This window comes from Liolophura sinensis, chromosome 9 (genome assembly GCF_032854445.1).
Source record: "Liolophura sinensis isolate JHLJ2023 chromosome 9, CUHK_Ljap_v2, whole genome shotgun sequence".
Lineage (NCBI taxonomy): Eukaryota > Metazoa > Mollusca > Polyplacophora > Chitonida > Chitonidae > Liolophura > Liolophura sinensis.
The window spans coordinates 36,755,203-36,782,461 of NC_088303.1; the positions used below are offsets into that span (position 1 = coordinate 36,755,203).

General features: G+C 38.7%; 2 protein-coding genes across 2 annotated transcripts in view; one reads left to right on the forward strand and one right to left on the reverse strand.

The window, feature by feature from the left end:
- Window positions 1-15,161, reverse strand: part of LOC135475165 (uncharacterized) — a 62,683-nt gene extending 47,522 nt beyond the window's left edge. The window contains exon 1 of the mRNA XM_064754949.1: window positions 15,028-15,161. Coding sequence (XP_064611019.1) covers window positions 15,028-15,067 — 40 coding nt within the window. The 5' untranslated portion in view covers window positions 15,068-15,161. The remainder of the gene's footprint in view (window positions 1-15,027) is intronic.
- A 68-nt stretch (window positions 15,162-15,229) lies between these two features.
- On the forward strand, window positions 15,230-26,119 carry LOC135475827 (zinc finger protein 26-like). Its single transcript, XM_064755767.1, is given in 7 exon segments — window positions 15,230-15,371; window positions 19,403-19,595; window positions 20,602-21,133; window positions 21,255-21,544; window positions 21,547-22,418; window positions 22,457-23,131; window positions 23,133-26,119. Coding segments are annotated over 6 exon segments (3,519 nt in total). The 5' UTR covers window positions 15,230-15,371; the 3' UTR covers window positions 24,090-26,119.
- Window positions 26,120-27,259: the final 1,140 nt, after the last annotated feature.

Below are 27,259 nucleotides of genomic sequence, written 5' to 3' on the forward strand. Positions count from 1 at the left end.
GGAAACCCTCAGGTTGCTGGTAGACCTTCACACGATGGGCAAAAATTATAACAGATCACGCTGAAATTTCATGTACATCACCTGTAGATTTTTTGTTAATTTCCATTGTTCTTCATTAAAGCTTTACTTAAATAACTATATACATGTACATTAAATAAAAACTCTTGAACCATTATACAGAGAAGTCTTTGACAAGAAACCAAATGACAAACACATGCGTGTACTATGTATTACCTGATATAAATCCATATTGCATACTGTCTCATATAAACACACGTTGTATATTGTTTTTAATCACAGGTATTCTGCGTTCACAATTAATGCTTTGCCCTTCAGACATGCCAGAGGATTTTGTCAGCAGATAATGCCACATGTTAGTGTGTAGGCTGTTTCCATGAACTTGCCAATAGCAAAACCAGCTGTCACCCATCTCACATCAACCAATGCATTAAGATGTCGTCCAGCCATCATTAATACCAATTTCTACCTACACAGTGATTTATCACACCCAAGTTGGAAGACACAGGGCCTTTACTATCAGATAATGACCAATAAAACTCCCAGGCATCCTTGACTTCTTCTAAGTGCTGGTCATGGGCAGGATTAGGGATCCAGTGTCCATCTACTCCATATACATGTGATGTACTTCTTCATCCTGTCCATCATCCATCTATGCAATGCATGTCCACCGGATGGATCACCAGACAGCAGTGTCCCATATCTCAATGTGTACATGTTTATGTACATCTCTACATGCAATGTCACGGTCATGGCAGATATCCAGAAACCCGGGAACAGGTAGAGGTTTGACAATTTTACAGACAATCATACGTGTACATTTCTTTACTTCGTACATGTATGTTGATTCAGAACTTTATTAAGATGCACATAAAACAATCAGGAAAATCAGTACATATTACATTATACATGCATGTGCATATTATAGGTGTCAATATCTAGAGAGCACCCTAGTATAAATATAAGTACATTTACTATATGCATGTGTCAAAGTTTCAAGAAAGTTTAACAAATACCACTGTGTACTTCATTGGGTATTTCATGGGATAACTGTACCTTAATCCTTATTGTTTTTGTAGTTAAATCTGGCAAATTTATAAAGGTGATTGGGGGACTACATGTACTTAGGTGTACCCCTCTGACTCAAAGTCTCTGCAAGACCCATTTACATAAACAAGTAACTTCATGTATGTGTAAACTCAGCTACAACGCCAGTAGAATTATATATTAGTATTCAAGCAATGTTTTTCTGACATCCCAGCCGGCAAAATTAAAGCCTTAATTTCTCTGTCTACCAGTGAGTGCCAAATCCCAAAAATTAGACACGTACAAAGCACAAGAAACAAAATGGTTATTCGCTAATGAAATAATTTTACATAATTACAGGTAATATCAGAACTGCTGTAAGAAATGGTAGCTGCTTAGGTTAGTTTATTCCCTAAACTGTCAAATGTCTATAAGTATTTACATGTGCAATCATAGAGCGTGAATGACACATGCAGGGGTTTACAGGTACAATTTACATTTACTATAGACATGCCACAACTTATCCACAACACATCTCCAGGGTATCTCTCCAGAATCAAATTTCATGTACATGCATGTGTGGTACAATTCACACTAAAATCTGAATTTTTTGAGGCAAAAACAGTGTAAGTGTCATTAAATGTTACTTTTGGTGCTGAAACTCACATTTATTTGCAGTATGATGTCACCCCACAGTACCTTTTAAAGAAAGCCCAGAACACCTTTATAACATCTATAGAACTATCAAAATCAGGCAAAATATGCAACTTAATCATGGATGAAATTTTCTATCATTTACCATATTATAAAATACTAAGTCTACTTCCCTATGAGCACATACATTCACTGTCATGAACTGCACCTGCCCCTCTTACCCCCCCCCCCTTCCCCATTACCATGACAAAGTCCACGGCACAGGTATATTACTGTTAGTCAGGTCAGGTGGTAGTCAGGGGACCACCAGCAAACATTACAAGCTGCTGAGCCAACCAATGCCTGCTGCTGCCAGACAAACATGTTTAGATCACTTTGGATCACTTTACAGAGCTGATCAGAACACAGCCACTGAATCATTCACTTCAAATAGCCTGGCCAGCAACAAAGGCTAAAAAGTCTTTGACGTGGCAGCGCCAATCTTTGGTCATTCAAATAATTACATGTATGATGGTCCTGGAGAGAGGGGAGGGAACACAGCAATCAATTCGCTCTGTCACAGTGAAGACATAGCCCATTGGTTTTTCAAGAGAAGTTTGCAAAGCGAGTCTAATTCTGTCTGTTCTCCATCAATCAACAGCGTCAGAAGTGAAGGCTAGAGGCTGCTCTATATACACCTTTAATGCAGGCCTGTCATTGTGGGGCTAGAGGAGGACTGCTGGATCTGACAGCTCACACAATGCTCCTAGGCTTTATTCCAAGCAAATCCTCCCCGGCACTTTTTGATTTGGTTAAATTAACATGAAAGTTGGAAGTAGCTTGAGCCCATCAAGCCGGCCGGCCGGGCCATCAGAGGCAGTCTGTGGTGGTGGGTTTGACTGTTGAGTCTGGCAACGCTGGAGCCATGTCATCTAAAGTTAACTGAAACCCAACACACTTGTCACTCATTACATGCAATTCCAGCATCCTCCCCAAGCCCAATAGCTTAACTCTCACATCCTCTTAATCCCTGTTCAATTCTGGAGACGACCGCTGCTGCAGCACTGCCAGTCAATCAACTGCCATGTTAGAACCTCAACCTTCAAAGACCTGTCCACTCCCTAAGAATTTCATCCAGACAAGTTTTAATTTTCTACTCCAGCCTGATGGCCGTCATTTTCCAGCTGCCTACCAAGGGCCTCGGCCAAGTTTTCTGTCACACAGGGCTAAGCCGCTAAGACTGCTGGCTTACTGATTCAATAATGGAGCCTTAAGGAAACAATATTCCTTGGGTTTGAAGGGAGAACACTGTGAGGCCAGTGGATTTTATTAAAGGTGTGCAGGTACAAGACACTCAACAATCAGGCATCAAAAGTGACATGGCAACACAACTCTAGTTAAAATTTACTACTCCAATTACCCAAAGATAAAACTTACAGCACTACTAAACTAGCATGTTTAGAAAATGTTTTTCATGTAATGGATAAATGTATAATGCCACACTCGAGTTTTCACTTCAATAATGACTCCTTTTTATGGAGCAGACAGGGATACCTGGCATAAACCATCAGTCTCTGGCAAGCTACCGATAAACTTTCCCACAAGTGATACAGATATGTACACCTTATTGATAAGTGACAAGTGATACCACATGTGATTAGGGAACTAGTCAACTGTACATTGTCACCATAAACACTGACAGTTGCAGACTCCACAAACTCCCTGTTCAAGAGCAGAACTGAACCCAAACCAATGACCAGATGTAATAGATGATGACCAGATGCAATAGATGATGACCAGTTGCAATACATGATGACCAAAGGCAATAGATGATGACCAGATGCAACAGATGATGACCAGATGCAATAGATGATGACCAAAGGCAATAGATGATGACCAGCTGCAATACATGACGACCAAAGGCAATAGATGATGACAAGCTGCAACAGATGATGACCAGATGCAATACATGACAACCAAAGGCGATAGTTGATGACCAGATGCAATACATGATGACCAGATGCAACAGATGATGACCAGATGCAACAGATGATGACCAGCCCCAATAAATGATGACCGGCCCCAATAAATAATGACCAGATTCAATAAATGATGACCAGATTCAATACATGATGACCAGCCCCAATAAATGATGACCAGCCCAAATAAATGATGACCAGCCCCAATAAATGATGACCATTCAGAGAAAAATGGATTTCAAGATGCAAATGTTCACAACCTGTTCCTATATAAAATATCATACAAGCTGATCGATATCATCTGGCCCAGCATACAGTGTACACTGTAAACAGGTGCAGTTATTTAACTGTTACTTACATGCATGATTAGTCAGATAGACGGATTCTTAATCCCAGGTGTAACCAAATCCCCCACCAGCCAGATACAGCAACTAACACACTCCTTACGCCGCATCAGTGAGCTTGGGGTTTCAGATCTGGTTTGTTTTTGATGCTTTATTTAGAAAACATTACACAGAATATTGATGTTACAGGTGCATAACTTACGAAGCCGTAAAAGTGATATGATGAAAATTTTATGAGATAAAAAGAAATTCTTATGAAGAAAAATCTTTTTTTTTTTAACCTCTGATTTTGAAAGTCAGGGCCCCGATTTAATTGGCCCATCACAGGTCGTTTGCCATCAAACAGTCAATATGGCAGCCACAGATGAGCATCTCTCCCTGATAACTATATATTTTGACTAGGGTCTTACTATGAGATAAATAACTTGTATTTTAAATCAATAACAATGATTACAATGGGCTTGATCGCCTAAACAGGTCAATTCCAATCTGTTTAAAAACACATATTCTCAGCTGCCGCGCTGCAGGGCTTGTAGACTTCATGTACATGTACGACTCTGCTCGATGGGTTATACACGGGCAATGCATTTCCCTATATCAACGAGGCAGCTTATTAATACACAGATTTCAAAGAGACATATGTATGAGCTTCATAAGAAATACAAAATACAGCCTGCAACCTGAGTTCTTTCAATCTCATCTGCAACAGTTTTATGTGAGACACTAGTGGAATACATGTACTTGATCCAGCCAGGGTGGAACTAACTCAAGCTAACTTTATGTCACATACATGTCTGATGATGGCTGTGATAAGTTTTAATCTTATCGTTTTATTAGGTTAAATGCTTACTTTATTAATAATAATCCCAGACTGTTGGAGGTTATACTATAAATCGCGTTCCTAGTTTTGGGACTTAGAAAGTATAATTTGCAATTGACAAAAGTTAATCTGCAAGAGCACAATAGCATTGTCGATCAGGCAGCAGTGCCCTATTAAGGGCCCTGCCTTTTACAATCGAGGCCCCAACTTCAAACTTAAAAAAGTTTTTCTCTTCCAAAAATGTTTTTTTCATCGTGTAATAAGTTTTTTTCTCTTTCAATTTCTTTTCTTTTTCGCCATGTCACTTTTAACGCTTCACAAAGACTGCTTCAATACTATCTGCCAAAATTTACCCTTTGGAGCATACTGTAAAAGTTAAAGACAGCATGCCTGTGATAAATTTCTCTATCAGAAGTGACCATTCCATGAAAATCTATACTGAAAAATATTCCACTGGTGAGAACAACCTTCATTCTGAGTGTTTCACCTCAATAAAACGTGAAGTCCGCTTAAATGGTCACCACTGCTGAAGATTGAGCAAGCTTTCTATAGTGTAATATGTACAAAACACATTTTTACAAACTTGATGCACAAAACTATATAAATGTATAATATACACTCATGATTCTCTGGAGTATTTGAATGTAATACACATGTACAAGACTAGTGGTTGTGCATTAAAGAAAGTGAAAAAAACAAGAAAAACGGTAGATAAGAGATGATTAAAATTATCAAATGGAGTTTGACATCAGGCTGTCATTATTGATAGCCCAGAGTGTTTGATTAACTGCCCAGTGTAAAGCTTGTGATGTGCAACTGTTCAACATTTCTTTAGTATCTCTGATCTGAAGTTAAAAAAAAACTTCGTTGTAAATACCTAATTACTCCTCATACGAATGGAAAAAAGTATCACATAAAATTTCAAGGATACATACAATATACATACGTCCTTTGTAAACAGTTGCTATATACAACATTCAGACATGGGTAAGAGGATACATGTAATGGGCTAGAAGCATGACATAATCAGTCTGGCAATAATGGTTGACTACAGACTGGAGTGAGTAGGCTCGACAGATCTCCTTCAATATTTCTTATTTTTTTTTTTTTTTTGACAAACAGTCACTTTACTCAGAAAGTTATGACTCAAAGGAAACATTTTTGTTGCCGCTTTCACCAAGTTAAAGCAGAATTCTGCTTGGAAGTTCTCCTTTGAAAGAAAAGAAACACAAAATGAGGTCATGATCAGTAGACAAACATTAGACCGCTGAAACACTGAACACTGCATCCTTTCACTTTTTACTCCTTTTCATATACATGTACTTGTCACTGTGGTACATTGGTTACTTGTAACAAATTATGCCCCTCAAAAAAATTAACATCACATTGTCCATAGACAAGAAACTACATGGGGAAGCCATTTTACCACCAGACAAACATGCATGTGCACCTCCAACATTTACCTTTATATTATGCATAAACAAGTCAGCACAGATATCCAATTTTACACGTTTCATTAGGTCAACACTTTTTAAGTTCAAATCCTGCACAAATAATATACTGCATGGAGAAACTAATACCATTAGGCCAACAAGTGCCCCACAAAATATTTAACTTCAAACTGCACATAAACCAAATACTTCATGCATAACAGGCATGAGGATTTCATGGAAACGATCATTCCCAGGTTAAAAATTCACAGAACCGAAAGAGTTGAGAGTTAATTGTCTCAAGACTTGAGTTGTGAGCCTTCAAATTGTGGCTAAGGTGCCACTAGGCGCTTGTACTTTGTTGCTACGAGTGGCCTTATGAAAATGGACCTTATTCACCCTCTCTCTCTCTCTCTCTCTCTACAGCAAGCCAGCAATGCTATTTGCCACAATGAACAGGACGTAGCATAGCCGATTTATTATATGTAAGACAGAAAGCCAAGGCAGTTGTGATTCTTATGAAATTCGAATTCAATTCTGAGATTTGTTTGATTGCAAGGCTGTTATGGAAGTTCTGTTTAACTCATGCTGCATTGTACTCTTTGGGTAGTGGAAATAACTCAAACTGACAAAGTTTAGAGTACCCAATTCTCTCCCCTTTTTTTTCCCGTAGTTTGCAGTCAGAAACCTCAATCATTCACTCACAGTTCATACAGTTTAAACAAAAAGTTTGAGGGATTATGGTAATTTTTACTTTACAAAGTAAAAAAATGCAAGAAGCACTAAACATCAAAATTTATTTGATGAAATGCCATTAATACTGAAATTGGTTCCCACAGTAGAAATTGTTGGGAACCAAAAAAACTTTTTCCCCCATTTTTCTCAGATCAAAAGTACACGGGGCAAAGTAAGTGTTCCCCAGCAATTCTGAAATCCTCATGCCTGGGATAACCCATTAAACCACTAGGCCAACAAGTCCACCACTTCTTTAACTAGAGACTGCATGGACAACAAATGATACCATTAGGCCTACACATTAGTACCCCACAAAAGATTTAAGTTCAAACTGCGCAAAAAAAAACCCCAAAAAACCAACAACAAACAAGTGATAAATTTAATATATTCCGTGATGACCAAATAAGATAACAAAATTAATCGAGAAAATTTGTCGTTTACCAAAGCATAGCCGGGCAGAACTTTGAGAAAGAACGAAAACTTCTCCTATATTTGTTCAAAATAGAATGTCAGACCTCAGTTACTTGACCATATTTGGAGGAAACTATATGTATTTTTTCTGTTGCTCAACATTACGTCTATTAAGAAATGGGGGTCCACAGAAAATCAGTGATATGTGAGTGGGGGCATCATCACACCTGATGCTCATTTGCAATGATAAGTGGGAGAAGAAAAGTCAGACAGCCTATAAAAGAACACACATAGCCATATACGGTACATGTAGTATGAAGCACTGTAATGGAAATGTTCAAATTATCTACACTAAATTTATGTTCATGAGTATTTAAGTGTTTAACACCTTTGTCGTGGGGTTTGTTCTTTAACCAGATATCGCTGAACCTTGTGTTGTATCAGGTCAAATTTGGAGAATGTGCAAGCATTCAATGGATTCCATTAGTTATGAAACGAGGTTCTGTGGTATCGGGTTACACAACAAACACCAAGACGAAGGTGTTTAAGTCTATTCTACCCCAAAATATTACAAAATTCATGCTGAAATTCTGTTTCCCTCCCCCTGCAGAGATCATGCATTTTAGACCAATCAACGGCAAGCTTATTCCACTGCAGTTGACCTAGATATTTCAAAGCTACGTATGTATGACGTCGTGTCTTATTGTCGCGTGATGTAGGAATGTAAAAGTTTACTGTACATGTATTATGATGTCACACCGCTGAGCTCAGGTTGGAACGTCACGAAACAAATGTTTCTTTGCCCACATAATGGTGATAAACTTTGCAAAATAACACTTTTATCACTGAAGGAAATTCTGAAAGTTCACCTTTATATAAATCATAAAAGAAAATCTACCATGTAAACAAACTCAAGTTATAATATTTATAGACATAAATAGCATGAAATGATAAGTACCGGCCAGTATGTTGTGTGACACACTCTATGTTGTTCGAAGTGTCATCTCTATTTAATATGTATATTTGCACAAACTCGTAACTAACAGGGGAGTCACCTAATCTCAACCACCAACATCTATTAATGTAGCATATTTTTTTATTCATTTAGCTAGGTACATGTACATGTTAAAACTCCCCTACGGCCAAATAATTTGCAGGGGCACAATGTATGATAGCTGACCCAGCGAAAGCATACGTACAAGTACATGTAGATAAGCAAACCTACATGTAGATGTCAGCTTTCTCTTCGGCTGTACTTGGGAAGGATGGCAGCAACCTGTGGAAGGTCGTGAGTTTCCCACACGCTCTGCCCGGTTTAGTCCCACCAATCAATAAATGTATTTGTATATGCACATGTAATCATGAGTACAACAGCCTATCAATTGTTTCCCTACATGTGAAGTTCACAATTTCATCTTACTTTTTACCCTATAGTGAATTATTGACAGCTGTTACAGAAGGTATTCCGACAGCTTTGAGAAGTCTATCAAGAACATTAGATACATGTCTTACTAGCAATATGAACCTCTGTTCAACCAAGTGTATGTGAACTACATATAAACGGTCATGATATTAAATATTTCAAAATATCAGATGACCTTTTTTTTTCCATCAGAACTAAGACCAATAATAAACATGTACTGGTAACCGGTTGATTACAATGGCTAAGATTTGTTTCCGTGTTTATTTGTGGTTTATCATCCCTTTCATCACTGGCAGAACCAAATTAATGTGATAACATATTTGTCAAGCATGCCAAACCTATTAATGCTTGCATGCAAACATTCTTTACTTTATGGATTGCCGTCATACTCAGGAATATTTCACTTATACCATGATGGTCAGCTTTATGGTTTCATGAAACTGGAATGGGCGTAAACCACAGACCTTTGGCAAGTCACTGACAAGCCTACCCGAGCATGACATAGGAATATCACGCTATCTTGGTGAAGACAAGTTGCCTCCCACCTCAGGGGGCACAACAAATGGTAACATAAGCTTCAATGAATACTTGTCACCAACTATAAATGCCACACAAACAGTGGGAAATCAACAAATTTGCCAGGCTTTATATGTGGGCAGGTTTCCAATATGGACACATTACATGCACTTTGAATACATGCAGTGTTGTTACATTAAAAAGCCATGTCGGAGACATAAGACAGAGTTTGCCAGTCTTTTCAGTTTTGAAATTCGTTTGCTACACACGGACATATCCACTGCTGATCAAATTTGTGTATGGGTGATAATATCATCAATCAGGACAATTATCAGATGAATAAAACTTCTCATTCGGCCACCTACATATACATGTACATATAACTTAACACAAAATAGTCTGCGAACAACACCCTATAAAAGTCCCTCTCGGCCAGCAGAAAGGTAACACAAAACGTGTAACAGGTGGTCTAAAGTTGTTACTCCTCAGCTTGTAAACTCATACCAAAAATACATTTTACGTCCACGCTATAACATTAAAACCAAATAACCAACTTGTAGCTAAACATGTTGCCAAAATAAACACCTAATTATGATGTATTTATGTTGTCAGATAAAAGAATCCCACAATTGTAAATGTCCCGCTGAACCTCAGCTAAATCAGAACAATGAACAAATGATCAGAAGTTATTACATGTATATATGCAAAATGTGTAATGCGTTTTTCTCAACTCAAAACCAAGATAAACATAATAAACAAAAAATACCACAAGATATTATTATTGTATATAATAGGGGCTTCATTGACTATTTAGCCCTTTATCTTGCAGCAGCCGATCTGCCACTGGTTAAAGCCTGGATTTATCCATAAACCTGATAATCATCGTAGAAGTCAAATGTTCCTGAGTACAATATGAAATACAAGTAAAATAAATAATACAATTCAACAATTAGGTCTGTAAAAGGTCAGACTGAAAAGTACATGGAGTTTGTCTCTCAGCCTCATTTAAGCACCCACACTCTACAACTCAAATGATCTAGACTTCAGTTTCAATAAAGTCTATCAATCTTGCGAATTAAAAAAAAGTACTAAAATACTATGTATATATCTCATAACCTTTGATACGTGTACACATGTACATTGTTTGATGTAATCTTGCCAGTGGCTAAGCTTCCTTTTTGCAAGACAGATTACACCTATTTACATGTACATGCCCATAACCACTTTTTGCACTTGACCTCAAAGTTTCCGGGTCAATACACATTTAGAAGAATGATGTACATGTATATACTGTATATATTGACATAATTGAATAGTCATCTCCATAACTACGCATAGTTTTTTTTTTTTTTGTCATTATGTCTTTTTTCTCCAGGTGAAAACCAGTTGTATAAAAGACCAGTTATATAACAAATATATTGTTATAGAAATAATTTCACCCAGTCCAGCTCATGCTGGCTTCCTCTCCGGCCGTACGTGGGAAGGTCTGTCAGTAACCTGCGGATGGTCATGGGTTTCCCCCGGGCTCTGCCTCCTACCATAATGCTGGCTGCCATCGTGTAAGTGAAATATTCTTGAGTATGGCATAAAACACCAATCAAATAAATAAATAAATAAATAATTTCACACATATACTCCAAATACAATGAACATCAAAAACCTATATTTCATCCAAAAAGATTTTACATCATATTATAAATAACAGAATATACCATGTGACTATATACACATGGATGTGCAGCCTGAGTGATTTAAGGGCATCTGCCAGACATAAACACAGCTCCTGATCTATGAGGTCTCAGGTTCGAACCCAGCTCCGGCTAGCCTGGCTTGAATTCAACAGGCTTTTGTCAGGTACCTGTGCGAGTGGTTTTCAAACCCTTCACTTATAAACCTGCCGACCGCCATAAAGACAGTATTAGCCAAATAAAGAAGTAAGTACATAAGTAAACGTGAAAATTGATATATAACCAACTTACAAAGCCTACAAAGCCTCCGTAGTCATCAACTAATTATATGTGTACTGCATGTATATAACATATACATAAAAATGTGCCAAATGTAGCAAATTGACCTTTGAACTACATTTGAAGGCGTGCAAGTCCAATGTTTTTCAACACAGCTCAAACATTTTCAGGACACGCACAATACTTAGGCCTATTTACACAGTGATTTTCAGCTTTACAGCTTCAACAATTTTCTGTCATGTGACCTGAAAATATGTGGGAAATCGCATTTTTTCGGGATTTGATTGCAATTTGTGACAAAAGCATACATTGCAGTAAACATGACCTGATTTGAAATCAGGACTTCAAACTACATCGGGTAGCATGATTAGAATGTTCAAATTCAAATTTTTCCTATTTACATGACATCACTTCCGCTGTAAATGTTAAAACCTAATTTGCAAACACACTACATTCTTTGTCTTTTCAAACAGCGTCCATGAAGGGCTTGTTATGTGTGCTAAATTTCAAGTCGACTGGACATCGGGCATGGGGTCTACCACATACCTAAGTTTAATGGATTTCTGTTGAACCTTAAAAGCTGTAGAAGTTTTCCAATATTAAAAACGCGATTTTTTTTGGCATGTCCTACTTTCTGCTTGCTGACCTCATTTCCGGTTACGTGAAATTTGACTCCTTGTGTTAGGATGAAGTAATAGGCCTTCAGGTTGGACTTCTAGCTTCATCAATTAAGGAGATATACTCACTTTCAGTTTTGCAAAAACTGCAATTTTGGCATCAGCATCCAAAACGGCATCACATAGAACCATTTGCCAGACATCATCTGTTCAAGTGTAGAAATTATTAGCAAAAAACTAATTTTTTGGTCACCCAATAGCGAGTTTGAACAATTTTTAATGGAGAAAGTTTTTGCTAACAATGTGAATGTGCCTAGGATTTGTGCAGTTTACAGTTCTGCTCAATCGCATCAGCCTTTCTGGAGAAGATTTTTGGGTTTCACATAAAATCCAATATGGCCTCTAAGTCACACGACCAAAAAGCACAACATCAGATTTATTCCTAAATCAGGCTGAAGTTTCAAGAATGTACAATTCGTCATTTTCTCAGAAAATGTATCACAAAACTGGTGAGAATAACAATAATAATCCTAAAGACTTTGATAGGGATTCAAGTCTGAATGGCTTGAACCCCAAATAAATGGTAAAAATTATATTTTACTACCAATTACAGTGTATATATAAATGGTTGTTAGACAGTAGATTCTCCATTCTAGTGTAATGAGATAAGATATAATACATGCAGTATTATCCCCAAACAAGACTCAGTTGTATTGTGATAAGGTAAGATGTAATAGTATCACCCCAAACCAGACTAGGTTCTACTGTGATAAGGTAAGATGTAATAGTATTATCCCAAACCAGACTCAGTTCTATTGTGATAAGGTATGATGTAATAGTATTACCTAAATGAGACTTAACTGAATTGTGATACCTAGTGCATGGAGTAAAGCATCGCCCATCAAAACGCATGTGATAAACCTTCTAACAGCTACAATCAACCGAGCAAGAGGTGGATTCCAACATGGGACATTACCACAAGTACATGTACATACAACTACTAAATGTGCATGCCAATATTGATTTTAATTAGAAGTCTACTGCTATGTTTTGAAACAACCAGGTCGATTTTCTTGACATTATGACAGATGCAGAATAATCAACAAAGTTAGTATGGGTTCAGTCTGCATGTATGAACATATTATACTTTTAATTCATATCATTTAAAAGACATTTTATTGACTATATTAAAAAGAAATTAAAACAAACTGCAAACAACAATACAGATGTCGGACCACCATAAGTCTAACATACATGTGCTGACAATCGCCATGTATGTCAGAATACTTATAGATGAGAAATATTTCAGACGTTTTTCAGGTGTTTCCCAATTAATGAACAGAAGACGTGCTTAAAAACTTATCTCTCAATGTGCCACGGGCAGCATTGTCACAAGGAATTCCTCAAATAGGACCAGGCAGCTTGAAGTTTTCCACTATTTTTAAAAAACTTGTAACTTTTTTTTTTTGTTTAAAACTGGATGAAAGATTACAACAGCATGGTATATAAAAAGATCCAGTTGTTCTTTTGTGTGTGTGTGTGGGGGGGGGGGGGGGCACATTTGCAGATAATGCTTATCTTTCACTGCTATTGCTGAAAATTCTTTATATTGATATGAAGACTGATATGTGAGGATTTTATCAACCAGTGGTAATGTATTGCTGTACTTAGCAGCAGCCAGAATCACTGACTACTTTCATTATCCTGGCCAAATAAGACAGAGACCAGTCCACAAGGACTTATCTTAACGCATCATTTCATCCCTCTTGCTCACCTCTACATTAATCTTCCCAGACCCTCTAATCTTTCACATTATAACATTTACTCACAATCACTTCCCAAAACTTTTTCCTCAGTTTGATTTATTGGATATTTATCAGGACTGATGCCTTGAGTTTGTTTGGGGCAGCTGCACCCCTCAGGCAAATATTCCGACAATCTGTCAGCTTCATTATTCCTCAGTCAGCTTAGCCTGTAGTCTCTCTAGATGTTGTCATAAATCAGGATTGTTTTTTTCTGCCACTCCCCGACCCTCTGCCCTTTCTTATCCAGCCCTTATCCCAGCGTCGGGGGCTGGAGGAGCCATAACTTCCAGACTCTACCATAATACTAAATCAGTGTCACTCACGCACAGGATAGATTGTGATTACAAGACGGACTTGTAACCTAGCCCCATTTGGTATCTGTCATGTTTCCCCATTGTTCACTTAAGTACGTTTGGCAGCTGTGCCCTCCACGCAATGTTATATGCAAATGTCTTTGAGAGGCAGTAGATAAACCCTCCTCTGTCGGGCCTGTCACGGAATCCCACTCATTAACTATTATTTATGTGGCTGGAAAGTGACAACTATGAAAAATAAATGACGTTATTTGTGATCGCCTTTGACTGATAAGACTGGCCATCAATCACTGTGCAATTAGCTTCTCTCATTACACAACCTAATGAATTCCATCTATTCAGGTTGGGTGTGACATCTGCCTGGGCCCAGTCTGCCTAGCTCTAGTTCGCCATGCTAGCCTACCATTATTACTGCATGCACGCTTCTTGTATACCTCGCTTTATCATCTCAACTATTTCATCACATGCAAGGGCTTTGCCAATAAATCCTGAGAGATGTCAGTTACAGACCAGACGTCTTTGTTTGCACTGCTGAACAAACATATTAACAATAAATGTTAGCTTTTGATTGATGGCTCCCCAGATTGATTGTATGGGCGCCACAAAGGCGTTCTGACAGGTGATTGACAGGCGGCTTTGAGGAGGCTGATTGATGTGGGTCGAGCAAACAGCAGATGTGGGGATACGGGGGGAAAAAGTCGCCTGCACCAGCCAGCCACTTGGCCTCCATACGACCACATAGCTAAAACACATACATCTGTAAACTGATGGTCAAAATGCACTAGTACCACACTGACTGATCCGTAAACAAGAAGAGGGGACGTAAGAAATCTGGCATAAACAACCCAGAACGACGAGAACGGATAATAATGTATGAGCGCGTGATGAGAACTGTAGTAGAGCACCGAGGAGTGCTAAATATGCCAAGAGCATTCCTTAACGACGATGACAGCCTGAAAACAGTGAACAAACACTGCTGATTCACTTACCATCGAGTCGCTGCGGACATATCTGCTTTCTTCTTGGCATTGTCAGTGCCGCCAAGTCGGTGTTCGCTGCCTGCAAGCGATAACAGGCTCGTTTAAAAGGACCGCAAGTGCGAGTTGTTGGCAGGCGTTGAGCGAGAACGATATGACCTCGCCGGACGCTGACCCGGAAGTACTTTCTTTTGGCTCTGGCAGTCTGGGAAGCGTCACCTGCCGATAGCAAAGATCGGGTCAGCTAGCTTGCATTATATTCACCAAACTGTCGATGATTTGCCATGACAGCTTGAAAGAGCCGATACGGGCGGATCCAAAGAGTGTAGACTGATTTATCGGTGTGTGCCGAGAAGGTAGCTATGCCCACAACGACTGTCAAGTAGTTTCGTTTTGGCCACTTCCTCGTAAGCTAACAACAACAACACTTCACGCAGAAGTCAAAAGCTAGTCTGTGTGCAATGGTGTAGTATCCACTTTTTACATGGTTTAAGCTCAGTGTCATATATGGGCGAATTTTTAATAATGCTGCGCGAAAAGGTGACTGCAGCGAAGTGTCATTTGCTTGAATACAATGAATTAGGCCTAGGCAAACACTTATCACCACCGACAGGGGTATTTACGAGGTGTTCCTAAACCTTTTCTTTCAGTGCAAAAGGACACACTTCACTAAATAAAATAAACTGATAAGGTGACACATATACCTGTCAAACTATTCCATATCTGGTATCAGTTTACCTGATGACTGATAAGTGTAGAATGTACAAGTAGACCTAAATATATTTCACATATACTTGAAATGTAGATATAATTGATCACATTTGCGACTGTTCGTCTTGTAAGGATGGAAGACCCAAAACAGTATAAAGTGGTGAAGCCAAACACTCCATTCAGTATGATGGTGTAGTTCATGAACGGCCAAAGGTTACACGTAGGAAAAATACCAGGAAAAAACACAGCAGTTATGTGAACAGAATACACAAGACTCAACATATAAAGTAACAACAACAGAGTGACATTGCTTTGTGTTGTGATGTCATCGCTTTACATGAATAATGCCATGCACAGCCATATCGTGTTGTATAATGGTAACATCAGTTTGAAGTGGGGTATCACTCTGTTGTCACAATTAAATAATTTGAGAACCACTTATTGGGACCAACTCCTTCATATGGAAGGCGAAAACTGCCAAAAATACATCTCCCAAATGAATAAGGATCTCTGAAACCTAGTAATCACCTCCCAGATCAAATGAACATCTCTCAAACGAAACAAACATCTACAAAACCAAACAAGCATCTCCCAAACCAAATAAGCATCTCCTGAACAAGGTTAACTGGAAATTCATTTTACACAGAACATTTTGGACTTAATGACAACCCTAGAGACTGGACATAGAAGCATGCCTCGTATTATTTTTAAACTGGCGACTCATTCACCAAGCACATGGACAGCTTCTTGAAGAAGACTGGCCATCTGGTTAATATTGTCAGCCATTCCCCAGTACTGTTTATTATCTCCCCTGTTTTAATTTCAAAAAATCCCCCTCTGTTTATTGGCAAAAGTTGCTTCCTTTATTTAGCTTTGTCGGGAAAACGCTTATTCGGTGTGGGAGAATGCTTATTTGGTGTGGGAGATGCTTATCTGGTGGACCTTTCTTTTGTGTTGTGTATGCTTGTTTGGTTTTGGGAGATGCCTATTCATTTTGGGAGATGCTTAATTGTTGGTTTGGAGGTGCTTGTTTCGATTGGGAGATGCCAGTTTGATTTTGGAGATGTTTATTTGGTTTGGTGGATGCTGATTCAGTTTGGGAGATGTTTGTTTGGTTTCTGAGATGTTTATTTCATCTGGTAGAAGTATTTTTGGCGGTGTTTGCCTTCCATACCTTCAATAAGTTCACTGTTACTTCAATAATCTGTGACTTGGGGCCTACCATATAACATAGCCCTGAAGATTCATTTATTGTCAACCACCAATGCAGTTCAGCTTGCTTCAAATGGTCATTATCGTGGTCTTTCATTTGGAAGTAGCTTCTGATTTCGTGTAGCATTTAACTTCTGGTATTGGGATGACACTGGCAGAGTTGAACTAGCTGTATTCATTCTGTTATATATCGCAAAAATATTCACAGGCTTTTGTCAATCAGTTGATCAATCAACGGCTATATCTCCCAAATTACCTCTAGCCAGCAAGGAAATACTATAAGAATATCTCAGTCAGGGTAGATATCTTATCCAACAAGCAATGCTTGACGATTCAGGTTACAACACAGATAGTGATCAAACAAAACAGAAAATTCAGTAATATATATGTGCAAAATACTTGTCGAAATATTTTTTTAAAAATCGTGTTGTTCGAATGTGGAAAAATTGAAGACGTTTCTGAAAATTTACATATCATATTCTTGCATCTCCCATAATAAATGAAAGAAGTATGATTGTGTTAATTAATACACATTTGCACAGTTTAAAGTTTACATGCTTACTAAAACAGAGTATATATTCAGAGCCTTTTTTTTTTTTTAGCATTGTCCTGGTAGGGTTATAAAAATAATGGTTGAACAATTTGCAGAGATACATCGTTGAATATACATGTGGATAAACTGAATTATAACTACAAATTCACAGGAAAGTTACACTTGACTGGCACTCAAAAATAAAACGTAGCAAAATTATTTGAAAGAAAACAAAAGAATAAAAAAAATAAATGAACAGTTCGAAACGGAAAGGAAATGATTACATAGCCCACAGGGCCCACTTGCACAAAGAGATCGTAGCTACAATCAGTTGCAAGCCCTGCTTACAATGGACTGGAAAAATAAGTCACTCCGCTTACAAAGTGGATATGTAAGATGATTGTAACTTTTCACAGTTGTAATTACAGTTGTACGCCAAATTTCACTCATACATAATAGTGGTCTGTGTAAATAATAAAATATAGATATATATCAATAACCTTTTCATGCCTTCATCTTCAAAGGAGTTGTTCCTCTCCGGCCTTAAGTGGGAAAGTCTGTTAGCAACCTGCGGATGGTCGTGGGTTTCCCCCGGGCTTTGCCCGGTTTCTTTCCACCTTAATGTTGTCCGCCGTCCTATAAGTGGAATATTCTTGAGTACTGTGTAAAACACCAATGAAATAAATAAACAAATAAATCAAAGGAGTTGTACATCATAATGATTCAGCAGCTAACAACAACAGCATGTGAAAAGATTCTCACAACATCTTCCTGAGACAATTAAATTGCACATATGTGCAAACGACATCGAAAATTACTAACAGTCTACCTAGGGACAATATTTAAACTTAACGTTATTTTTTAGGCCAATTGTAGTTTTAAATTTTGATTGTTAGTTATGACTGTCATAGCTTACAACCCCTTCATGCAAGAGGTTGTCGATTGTAAGTGATGGCTATTATCGTGATTGCGATTTACAAGCAATTTAGGCTTACGATCTGTTTGTGCAAGCGGTTTAGCATAGGCTGTACATACATGATGTATTTGTTAATACATGTGTCAGCAAAAAGTCTTAAGTAAAATGTATTCAGAACAGTCATGAAAAAGCAATGTTTTTATCCCTGGCTTTGCAAGAGCAAAAAATTTTGTGTTATTCTTATGTAACAATGTATTCAGGCTGTTGATTTCTTTCTTTCCTTCGGTATTCTTTGGTGGAAACATTAGTAATTTTGTCCTTCAACTGACACTATAATTTAGAGGATTTTAAGTAAGGCCTCTGAAAGAACGTCATTACTCTGTAATTTGATAATGTAGGAAAATATCATGGAGAAATGTTGCCTGGTTATCAAAAATTGGATTTCTATTAAAACAGTTGGATAGGAATTTTTTGAATTACCCCTGTCTCACTGTCCATGGGTTGACAGTAAATAGTCATCATATTCTGATGTTGAAATAACGGAGTGTCCACCTGCACCACACCTAATTTTTCAGAGTGACAGGTGGAAACAAGAAAAGCTACCTGTTGCAGGTGAAAGACTATGTTCTGGCACTCATTTTTTGACATATTTTTGCGCCAATGCTCAGCATATCAGAACAATGTTTAGAAATTTAAATTTTTTAGCCCGCCATGTTGCTGGTGTTCTCTGAATGCATTGTTGTCTGCAGTGTTGTATTTGATTTAAGGAGAGTGACGTTTATCCATCTGTCCAGATACACATACAGTTCTTACAGGTGTAGAAATGATTGGATGGGTAAAAAAATAATATTAACTGTTTCATTTGAGACAGTTAAAAAAGATTTTTATATTTTAACCCTGTCGTAAAGTAAAAAAAAAAAATGTATGGTGATAAGTAATGATCTAATAAATAAAATGTCCATTAATCAGAGTTTCACTTTTCTATTTCTATTTTCACTCTTAACCCATGATTACAGATGGACGAAGATGTCCAGAAGTCCCTACTAGATGTTCATTTCTGTCTGGGTTGTCATGGCACCATATTTGGTTTGGATGCATATGTGGAACATCGAAAGACACAGTGCCCCGCTAAGACTTCATCTACTCCTACCAAAGACTCTTCATCCCTTCTCCAACCTCCTGCTCCAAATGGGAACATTACAACACTGGGTATGTAACCTGCCTTTTCACTGTACAAATGTTTGAAAGCTGTTCTTTGAATCCCTAAAAAAATAAAAAGAATAGTTTATCTGCCTACTGGTATTACTTTTTTGTACAATGTTAAATTGTGCCCGTTTCCAATATCAATGCAGGCTTTAAGTCATTGTCCAAAAAAACCTAGAATCTGTACGTCCGATATACCCTGGATTCATTCCCCAACATTTTCTAAGACAGAAAACTGATAAAACCTTAAAAGAAATCACAGGATAAGCTTTTTGTCTCTCTAGCTAGTTTACCAGATTTGTAGAGTGTAAGAATTTACCTTGGTGTATGCCAATTTATCTGGTATACACTGTATGTGTAGAAAGCTTTCCACATCTGTAGTAGTACTAGGAGCCTATGACACTGGCCCATGCATGTACCTCTCTATACTGTGACGGAATGTTAAACCATCCATGCAGACAGTGACTGTTGTCAGCTGAGTATTTGTTCAGCCAATCAGAGGGCTGCAGTGGTCTCCCTTAATACACTGATAGCCAGTCATGGAAGGCGATTTACATATCAAAGACCACTCCAGTCCAGCCAGTTGGTACTCGGTCACCCCACAATGGATTTTTTTTTTTACAACCATAGCTTAACATTTGCTCAGCCATTCACAGCATCGGAATAGTTCACGGATTGCCACATGCAGTTCACAATTTGCATATCAAAGACCACTGCCTCAATTTTGTGCTCGAACTCACCACAATAGGGTCTTTACCACCACAACACTTTACAACTTTTATCTTTATTCTGATTCCATTGTCTAGTGGACTGCTATAACAGGTGAGCTGGTAGGATTCTCTGAATGCTTGTTCTCTGTTTAATGTTATGTATAATTATGCATAATTTATCTTCAGTTTGATGTATATAGTTAAAGGGTAATCAGTCAAACCATTTGCATTTGCAACTTGAATAAAACATATAATTTTTTGAGTGAAAAAAAAATAGCTTTTTTTTGGTACATTTTTTACAGGTAAACCCAACGGAGTGCTTTTGGATAATTTCCCTGAGCTGAACAAGTCTCTGGAATACCAAACCCGTATGCCTTCAGTGTCCCCGCACGCCCATGATGTAGAAGGTGATGCCGAGCTCTCCAATTGTCACATGGTATTAAGGAAAAAAAATTCTGCCCTGAAGATTCAGGAGCAGCCCGGGAGAGATGAGCTGGAGAAGACAGATAATTTCTTCTTGTCTTTGGAGCTGCAAAGTAAGGCAGGACAGAAATCCCCTGATCCGGGCCAGGCTTTAGACTCAGCAGGTGACAAGGAACTGCCGATATCCAATATCCTGAGTAACCTGGAGTTCAGCAGTGAGGAGGAGGAGGGGGAGGATGAATCCTATGAAGAGAATGAGGATGGAGAGTGGGTGCCTCCTCAGTCCCACACGGGGGGCAAGTGGCGTCCAGGTCAGAGGCCGCACAGACGAGCCTCCACCCTCACCCCAGCCACACGGGAGGCAAGTGGAGACCAGGAGAATCACCGCCGGGCAAACGGAAGCGAGGAAGACCTCGGAAGATGGAGAGATCGTCTTTAATGCTGACAGACGAGGACATCCCTGGACTGGACGAGGAGGTGTGCAGTGGATTTGCATGTGATGAATGCCCAGAGATGTTCTCCACTATTGAAGCTTATGCTCAGCATATAGCAGCTGGGCACGATTGGGAAACAGGGCTAGAACAGGACCCAGTGCTCGACTGCAGACCTCGGTCAACGCAAAAGAGAAAGCTGTGTCTGCACTTAACGATGTTCAGTTTCCTGGTAAAGAAGGGGAGAAATCTTTTGTTCATGTGTGTACGGTTTGTGATAAGAAATATCAGAACAAGTACAATATTGCCAGACATATATTAACTCCACTTCACAAACGTCGAGCACAAAATCACCCAGATCAGTTTTAAAATGATACAAGACTATTTAACAACCTCTGATGTATTTAAGTCCGTACCAGTGCATGATTTGTAGATATTACTTCAACACCCACGAACATCAGTGTGCACATGTGCAGACTGAGGAACATAAATCCAAAGTAGGTAAACTGTTCTGTCCAGTTATGTGCTCAATATGTAATTTCTGCACAGATGACCGCAAAGAAGAGATGATAGCTCATCTCAGAAGCCCACAGCACCTTGAAAACATGAAAAAGTCACAAAAACCTTGTGTTATTAAGAAGAAGATTGACTGTCACCTTCGGTGTCCCTTTTGCAAGACGACGTGGAAGTCTTATTACATGTTGCGTCGTCACATGGAGCAGAGACATGCTGATGGCCAAACTGCAACAGTCATTTTCCAGAGGTCATGGCCGTACCAGACCAAAGTGTCCATTTTGTCTGACAGTTTGTCACTCTGTTGCAGCTTTAACAATTCACGTGGACGACGGCACACGAAACAACGCCCTTTCAAGTGTACCAGCTGCAATGCCACTTTCTGTGATAAACATTCCTTGTCGATGCATTTCAAGAGTGTGAGACACAAACGGAAAGCCATGAATCCTGCAGCCACATCCCACATTCGCTCAAGCCTTAGCAAACCCTCGGGCCCGCGGGGCTACAAGTCCCACAAGTGTCCACAGTGTGACTTTGTGGCTTCAAACTACCGAGCATTACGTCCACATTTCCTGAAGGTCCACAGTCGAGACAAGGTGTATTGCTTCTCGTGCAAGCGTGAGTTTGTGAGCAGCAAAGGGTTAGAGATTCACCAGAGAGCGACTGGGCACAGCAATAACCCTGTGGCTGAGGGGAGTCCAGCAGCACTCAGATGTATGACATGCAGGAAAAACCTTCCAAGACCCCAAGTGGTTTGAATTTCACGTGGTGACTCCACTCACACATTTTCAGCGAAACAGACTTGTTTGATAAGTTCAAAGGGCAAGACAAGACAAGCTTGCATTACAGTGATTTCTTGAGTCAGATGGAGTGCTCAGGAAGAACCCAGGTTCTGCTCTGCCCTGAAGTGGACTGCGGTAAAAAGGTCATCAAACAACACATGATTGAACACCTTCGTATTCACACTAATGACCGCATTTTCCAGTGCCCATACTGCGAACAGGGTTTCTATTCCTCCAGTGTGCTAAAGAAGCATGTCCATAAGCACATTGGTTTGACATACAGAAAATGTGAAACATGTGGTCGAGAGTTTACTAAAGTCTCCACGTATAAGAACCACCTCCTGACTCATAACAAGGCTTTGCAAAAGCAGCATGTCTGCAGCATTTGTGGCATGGCGTTCACGCTGCTAGAATGCTTGCGCGTTCACGAGAGGCGCCATGGCGAGAAGATACACAAGTGCATTCATCCAGGATGTCGTCAGAAGTTCGTGTTTAAGAGCGAGTTGACAGAACATGCTCGCATTCATACTGGCGAGAAACCCTTTCTGTGCGATTCGTGTGGTTATAAGGCGAGGACAAAGAATCACATGCTGAGGCATTCCAGGACGCACACAGGAGAGCGCAAGTACCATTGCGAATACTGTACTTACAAGGCAGGTAACAAAACTCACCTAAGGCGCCATAATGCGCATTCATATTGGCTCAAAGCCGTACAAGTGCCCCTACTGTAGCTACTGTTGCAATACCCATGAAAACATTAGAAAACACATTATGAAGACTAAAAAGCATGAGGGTTTGAAGATTTACCCGTGTAAATATTGTTCATTTGGAACAAATGTTGCCAAAGAATATCGACACCATCTGGAAGACTTTCATTTGCAGCTGTTGAAGCAGGAGAACACCGATGTGTTGTCTGTGGTGGCAGGTATATATGACAAAGGTTGTGATTTGTCTGAGCCTGCTGAGGGAAACCTCATCCTCCCTGTGAAGGAGAGAAAACGCACCTCAAGGCGACCGAAGGCCAAACCGATCTTGGTTAAAATGTGGCAGTCCAATGAGAAAGGTCCCATTACCAACACAGAGATGGTAGAGAATGCGGAGGAAGAGCTGCGAAATTCTCTGGCTGAGTCATCCGTGATACAGTATTCTGGTTCTGAGGATCGCTGGTACAGCCAGAGTGCTGCTGCAGCTGCTTACGTATCAGCAGAGCACAAGGACCAATCCTCGAGTCCTGTAAACTACTCCGACCCAAGGAGCCATGATTCCCTCTACGATCAACCTCACACGACCACCACCTCTCCTACACCCATACCCAGTTTCCGGAACTTCTCCACCCACCACCCAACTGTCTACAATCACCCCTCCCAGTTTTACTGCTCCACTGTATACAAGTACTCCACGCCTCATCACGGGGTCTTCATCCCCAGTAGTGCTGATGGGTATGTCCCCCAAACCACTGAAGCCATCTTCCATTCTGCCAGTGAGCCAGTGTACCAGGGAGAGCGTCATTCCCCGTACACTGCCGGCCATGGGAGACTGGAGGAACTGCAGGACATGACTCGAATGTCCGAGAGGACAAGTGCTGACCAGCCCACCACGACGAGTATACCTATGGTCACAAACTCTGTTGACATATACTGAAGTGCTATTTTCTTCATCGTTCTTATCTCATAAGGCTTACTTTAATTGTAAAGTTTGATCATATGAACTGTGTCCTGATTAAGAATTTTGCTTGAAGAAGAAAATTTATTATTACATTTTTAAATGTTCTTATTTTCTTTAAGAAATCCAAGAAAACTGATTTATACATATATGTACTTGTATACCCGGATATATACCTGAACATTCATTGGGAATTCAAACTTTTTTCTGGTATTTTATTGATACCCTGGTTAATTTGACTATACATATTTCATTCTCATTCGTCATGTCCCTTTTATTAAAATTTTTGTGCACACTTTTTTTCTCCCTCTGCATGTAATTAATCATCATTATATCCAATAATCCACACTTACAGTGTATATATGATTCACATGGTTATCTCTGGCTTTTATGTTGTTCCTTGAGAAATTTGTGAAATCTGATGCTTATATAGAAAATCATCTATTCATAGGCATATTTTAACATCAATTACATGTATATGTTATTTTTTTCAAACCCATGCAAACGGTGACTGAAATTTAGCAGATGCAAAGGGAAATGCATCTTACATATTTCATTTAGGATAAGAATTTAAAATTTAATTTGGAATCAAGTGGAAATTGTTTTTCAATTACATTTTTTTATACATTATAAATGTATAGAGAAGAAATGATACTAAAAGCGTTCTTCAGCTTTGGTCTTGTCTAAAAATGTTCAACTTTTCCTTGATTTTAAGATTGAAGGAAAGTGTAAGCTTCTAGAAGAGAAGTTTCATGTATGCATGTTTTTGGAAAGGGTCTAATTTTTAGCAACCTAATATTTCTGAACCGAAGAGGAGTAGAGCAATTGGAATTTCTGAAAAATGAATTTGATGCTAGATTAAGTATCATTCCATGAAACAGATTATAATACACAAGTGTATGATGTACTTCACTTATATTTTACTAATTAGTAGTATTTTGTGTACAAGCTTTGTTTTGCAGATTATGTTTTGTATGTATTGAGGAAACTGTTGATTCTTTGTCAAGGGAAATAGTAATATTATATTTCACTTAAAGTTTGGTATGCAACAGTGCACTTTCAAAAGCACCTTTAAAATTATACCTTTGTTGCAAAGTTTTCAGTTTTTCTGATAAAAAATCAAACTTTACAAAATTCTCTTAAGTGGCCATGCAAGGTTGATGAATCCATGAGAATCAAGCAAAATGTGTCATTTGAAGTGCTTAACTTCAGGTGAGATAAAGTAATTCAAATGATTTGGAAGCAATTCAAATATTTCAAAATGCCCTTTGCTTGAAATACCTGTAATCTTGTTGAACATAACATCATCAGTTTAGATATACATGTACATGTGGCATATTCTATGGATGCTTATGCAGCCCCCTACCACGCTCCACCTCCCCAAAAACATGTTTCAAATCTGCCTTATTCTTTGAAAATCGGAATAAAACAGATTAATTGGCTTTTTAGTCCAGTTTTCCACCCTAATTGTTTTGCTCAGAAAAATTTACAAGTTAATACCTGTACATGCACAAGTGCATACTCAGCAGCATGTGGGCTTCCTCTCAGGTCATATGTAGGAAGGTCTGTCAGCAACCTGCAGATCTTTGTGGGTTTCCTCTGGGCTATGTCCGATTTCCTCCCAAAATAATGCTAGTCGCCTTCTCGTAGGGAAGTATTCATGAGAACAGCTGAAATACCAGTCAAGAAATTAAATTAATCATACTCAATGACTACATTGGGGTCACACATGGTATAGGCTCAAACCTGGCTTCGACACAGAATTTGTACATTTCTGTGCCCTCATTGTTCGTGGGGACACTAAGTGGACTCGGGGGGCTCATTGGACAGTGTAACATTCAGTGAAGACCTATCAATATTCTGTGCATATCTACATGTCAGTTTGGGCAACTTTGTCAGTAACTTGCGAAAATTTGTAGTTTACCAGTTTTGCCCCACCCATAAAACTGATCGCCATAGTATAAGTTTAAAAGTTTGATTACAGTGTAAACAACAATCGCATGAATAAAATAAATAATGAAGCAGGAGAGGAGGAGCAAGCCATTTCTGTCTATGTTTATACGCCAGTAATTAGCCAGTCGATTTCTTTGCCTCTTGCCATACTTGGGACCATCCCGAACAGTCGTCCACACGCTGCGTCTTGTAGAATCGACTCATCGAATGGATTTGAATGAAAGTTGGACGAGTATATTTTATAAACCACATTCAGATATGGGTTTGTCAAATGCTTCAGGCATCTTAAATAATGCGTGCCCTATTTTTATTTCACAGATTGACTTGACCATTGCACCATGTGAACGCAAAGCCACTTATTTGCCGGCTGCTTTGTTTCTGTATATTGGTGTAAGAGCAGTGGTGGTTTGCGTAAGCCTTGCTGATATTGTCTGAAACTGAAATATGTTTAAGCACGCTGTAAAAGCCAAAAATAATGAATAAATCCTGATTTACTAATCTATAGGTCCACCATAATGAACGTTCTGGGTGAATAACTGGGACCAATTTCCAAACCAAGGCTCAAAACAAAGCACCAACGAATTACGAAAGTGTTTGTAAAGTGAGAAATCAAGATGGATTGATGCAGACAGAAGCAGTCAACGGTTTTTAATAATGAAGAAAAGACGCACATAATGTTCTATATATATATATATATATATATATATATATATATATATATATATATACAACTAGAGGCAAGTTGTTCAAAAGAGTAAAAAAGTTTAGTTAATACCAGTCTTGGCCTAATACAAAACTAATGGCACTTTAGTTCTGATTAAAGTTAATATCGGGCTTAACTGCTAATACATTTTTCAACAACTGTACCCAGATGCATTAGCGAAAAAAAGGTAGGTTACTCTGGGCCCTCAGGTTTTTCCTCTATATGCACCAATAAAACTCATTGCTTTGTAAAATAAATTACGCTGGTATGAAAGTCATAATTACATTTGTGGTGAAAATTCCAGTAAGATGAACAGCCAGTATAAAGGAAGAACGTCCTAAAAAAGAATCTTTATGTATTTTTGCACTGATTGTGGAAAATTAAATTTACCACTTGTAACGTGTTAACCTTATAACCTTAAAAGGTACATGAAAAGTAACTCTAACTCAAACATTATGTTTCTCTGCCATATGAAAAAAAATTCATTTTAAGG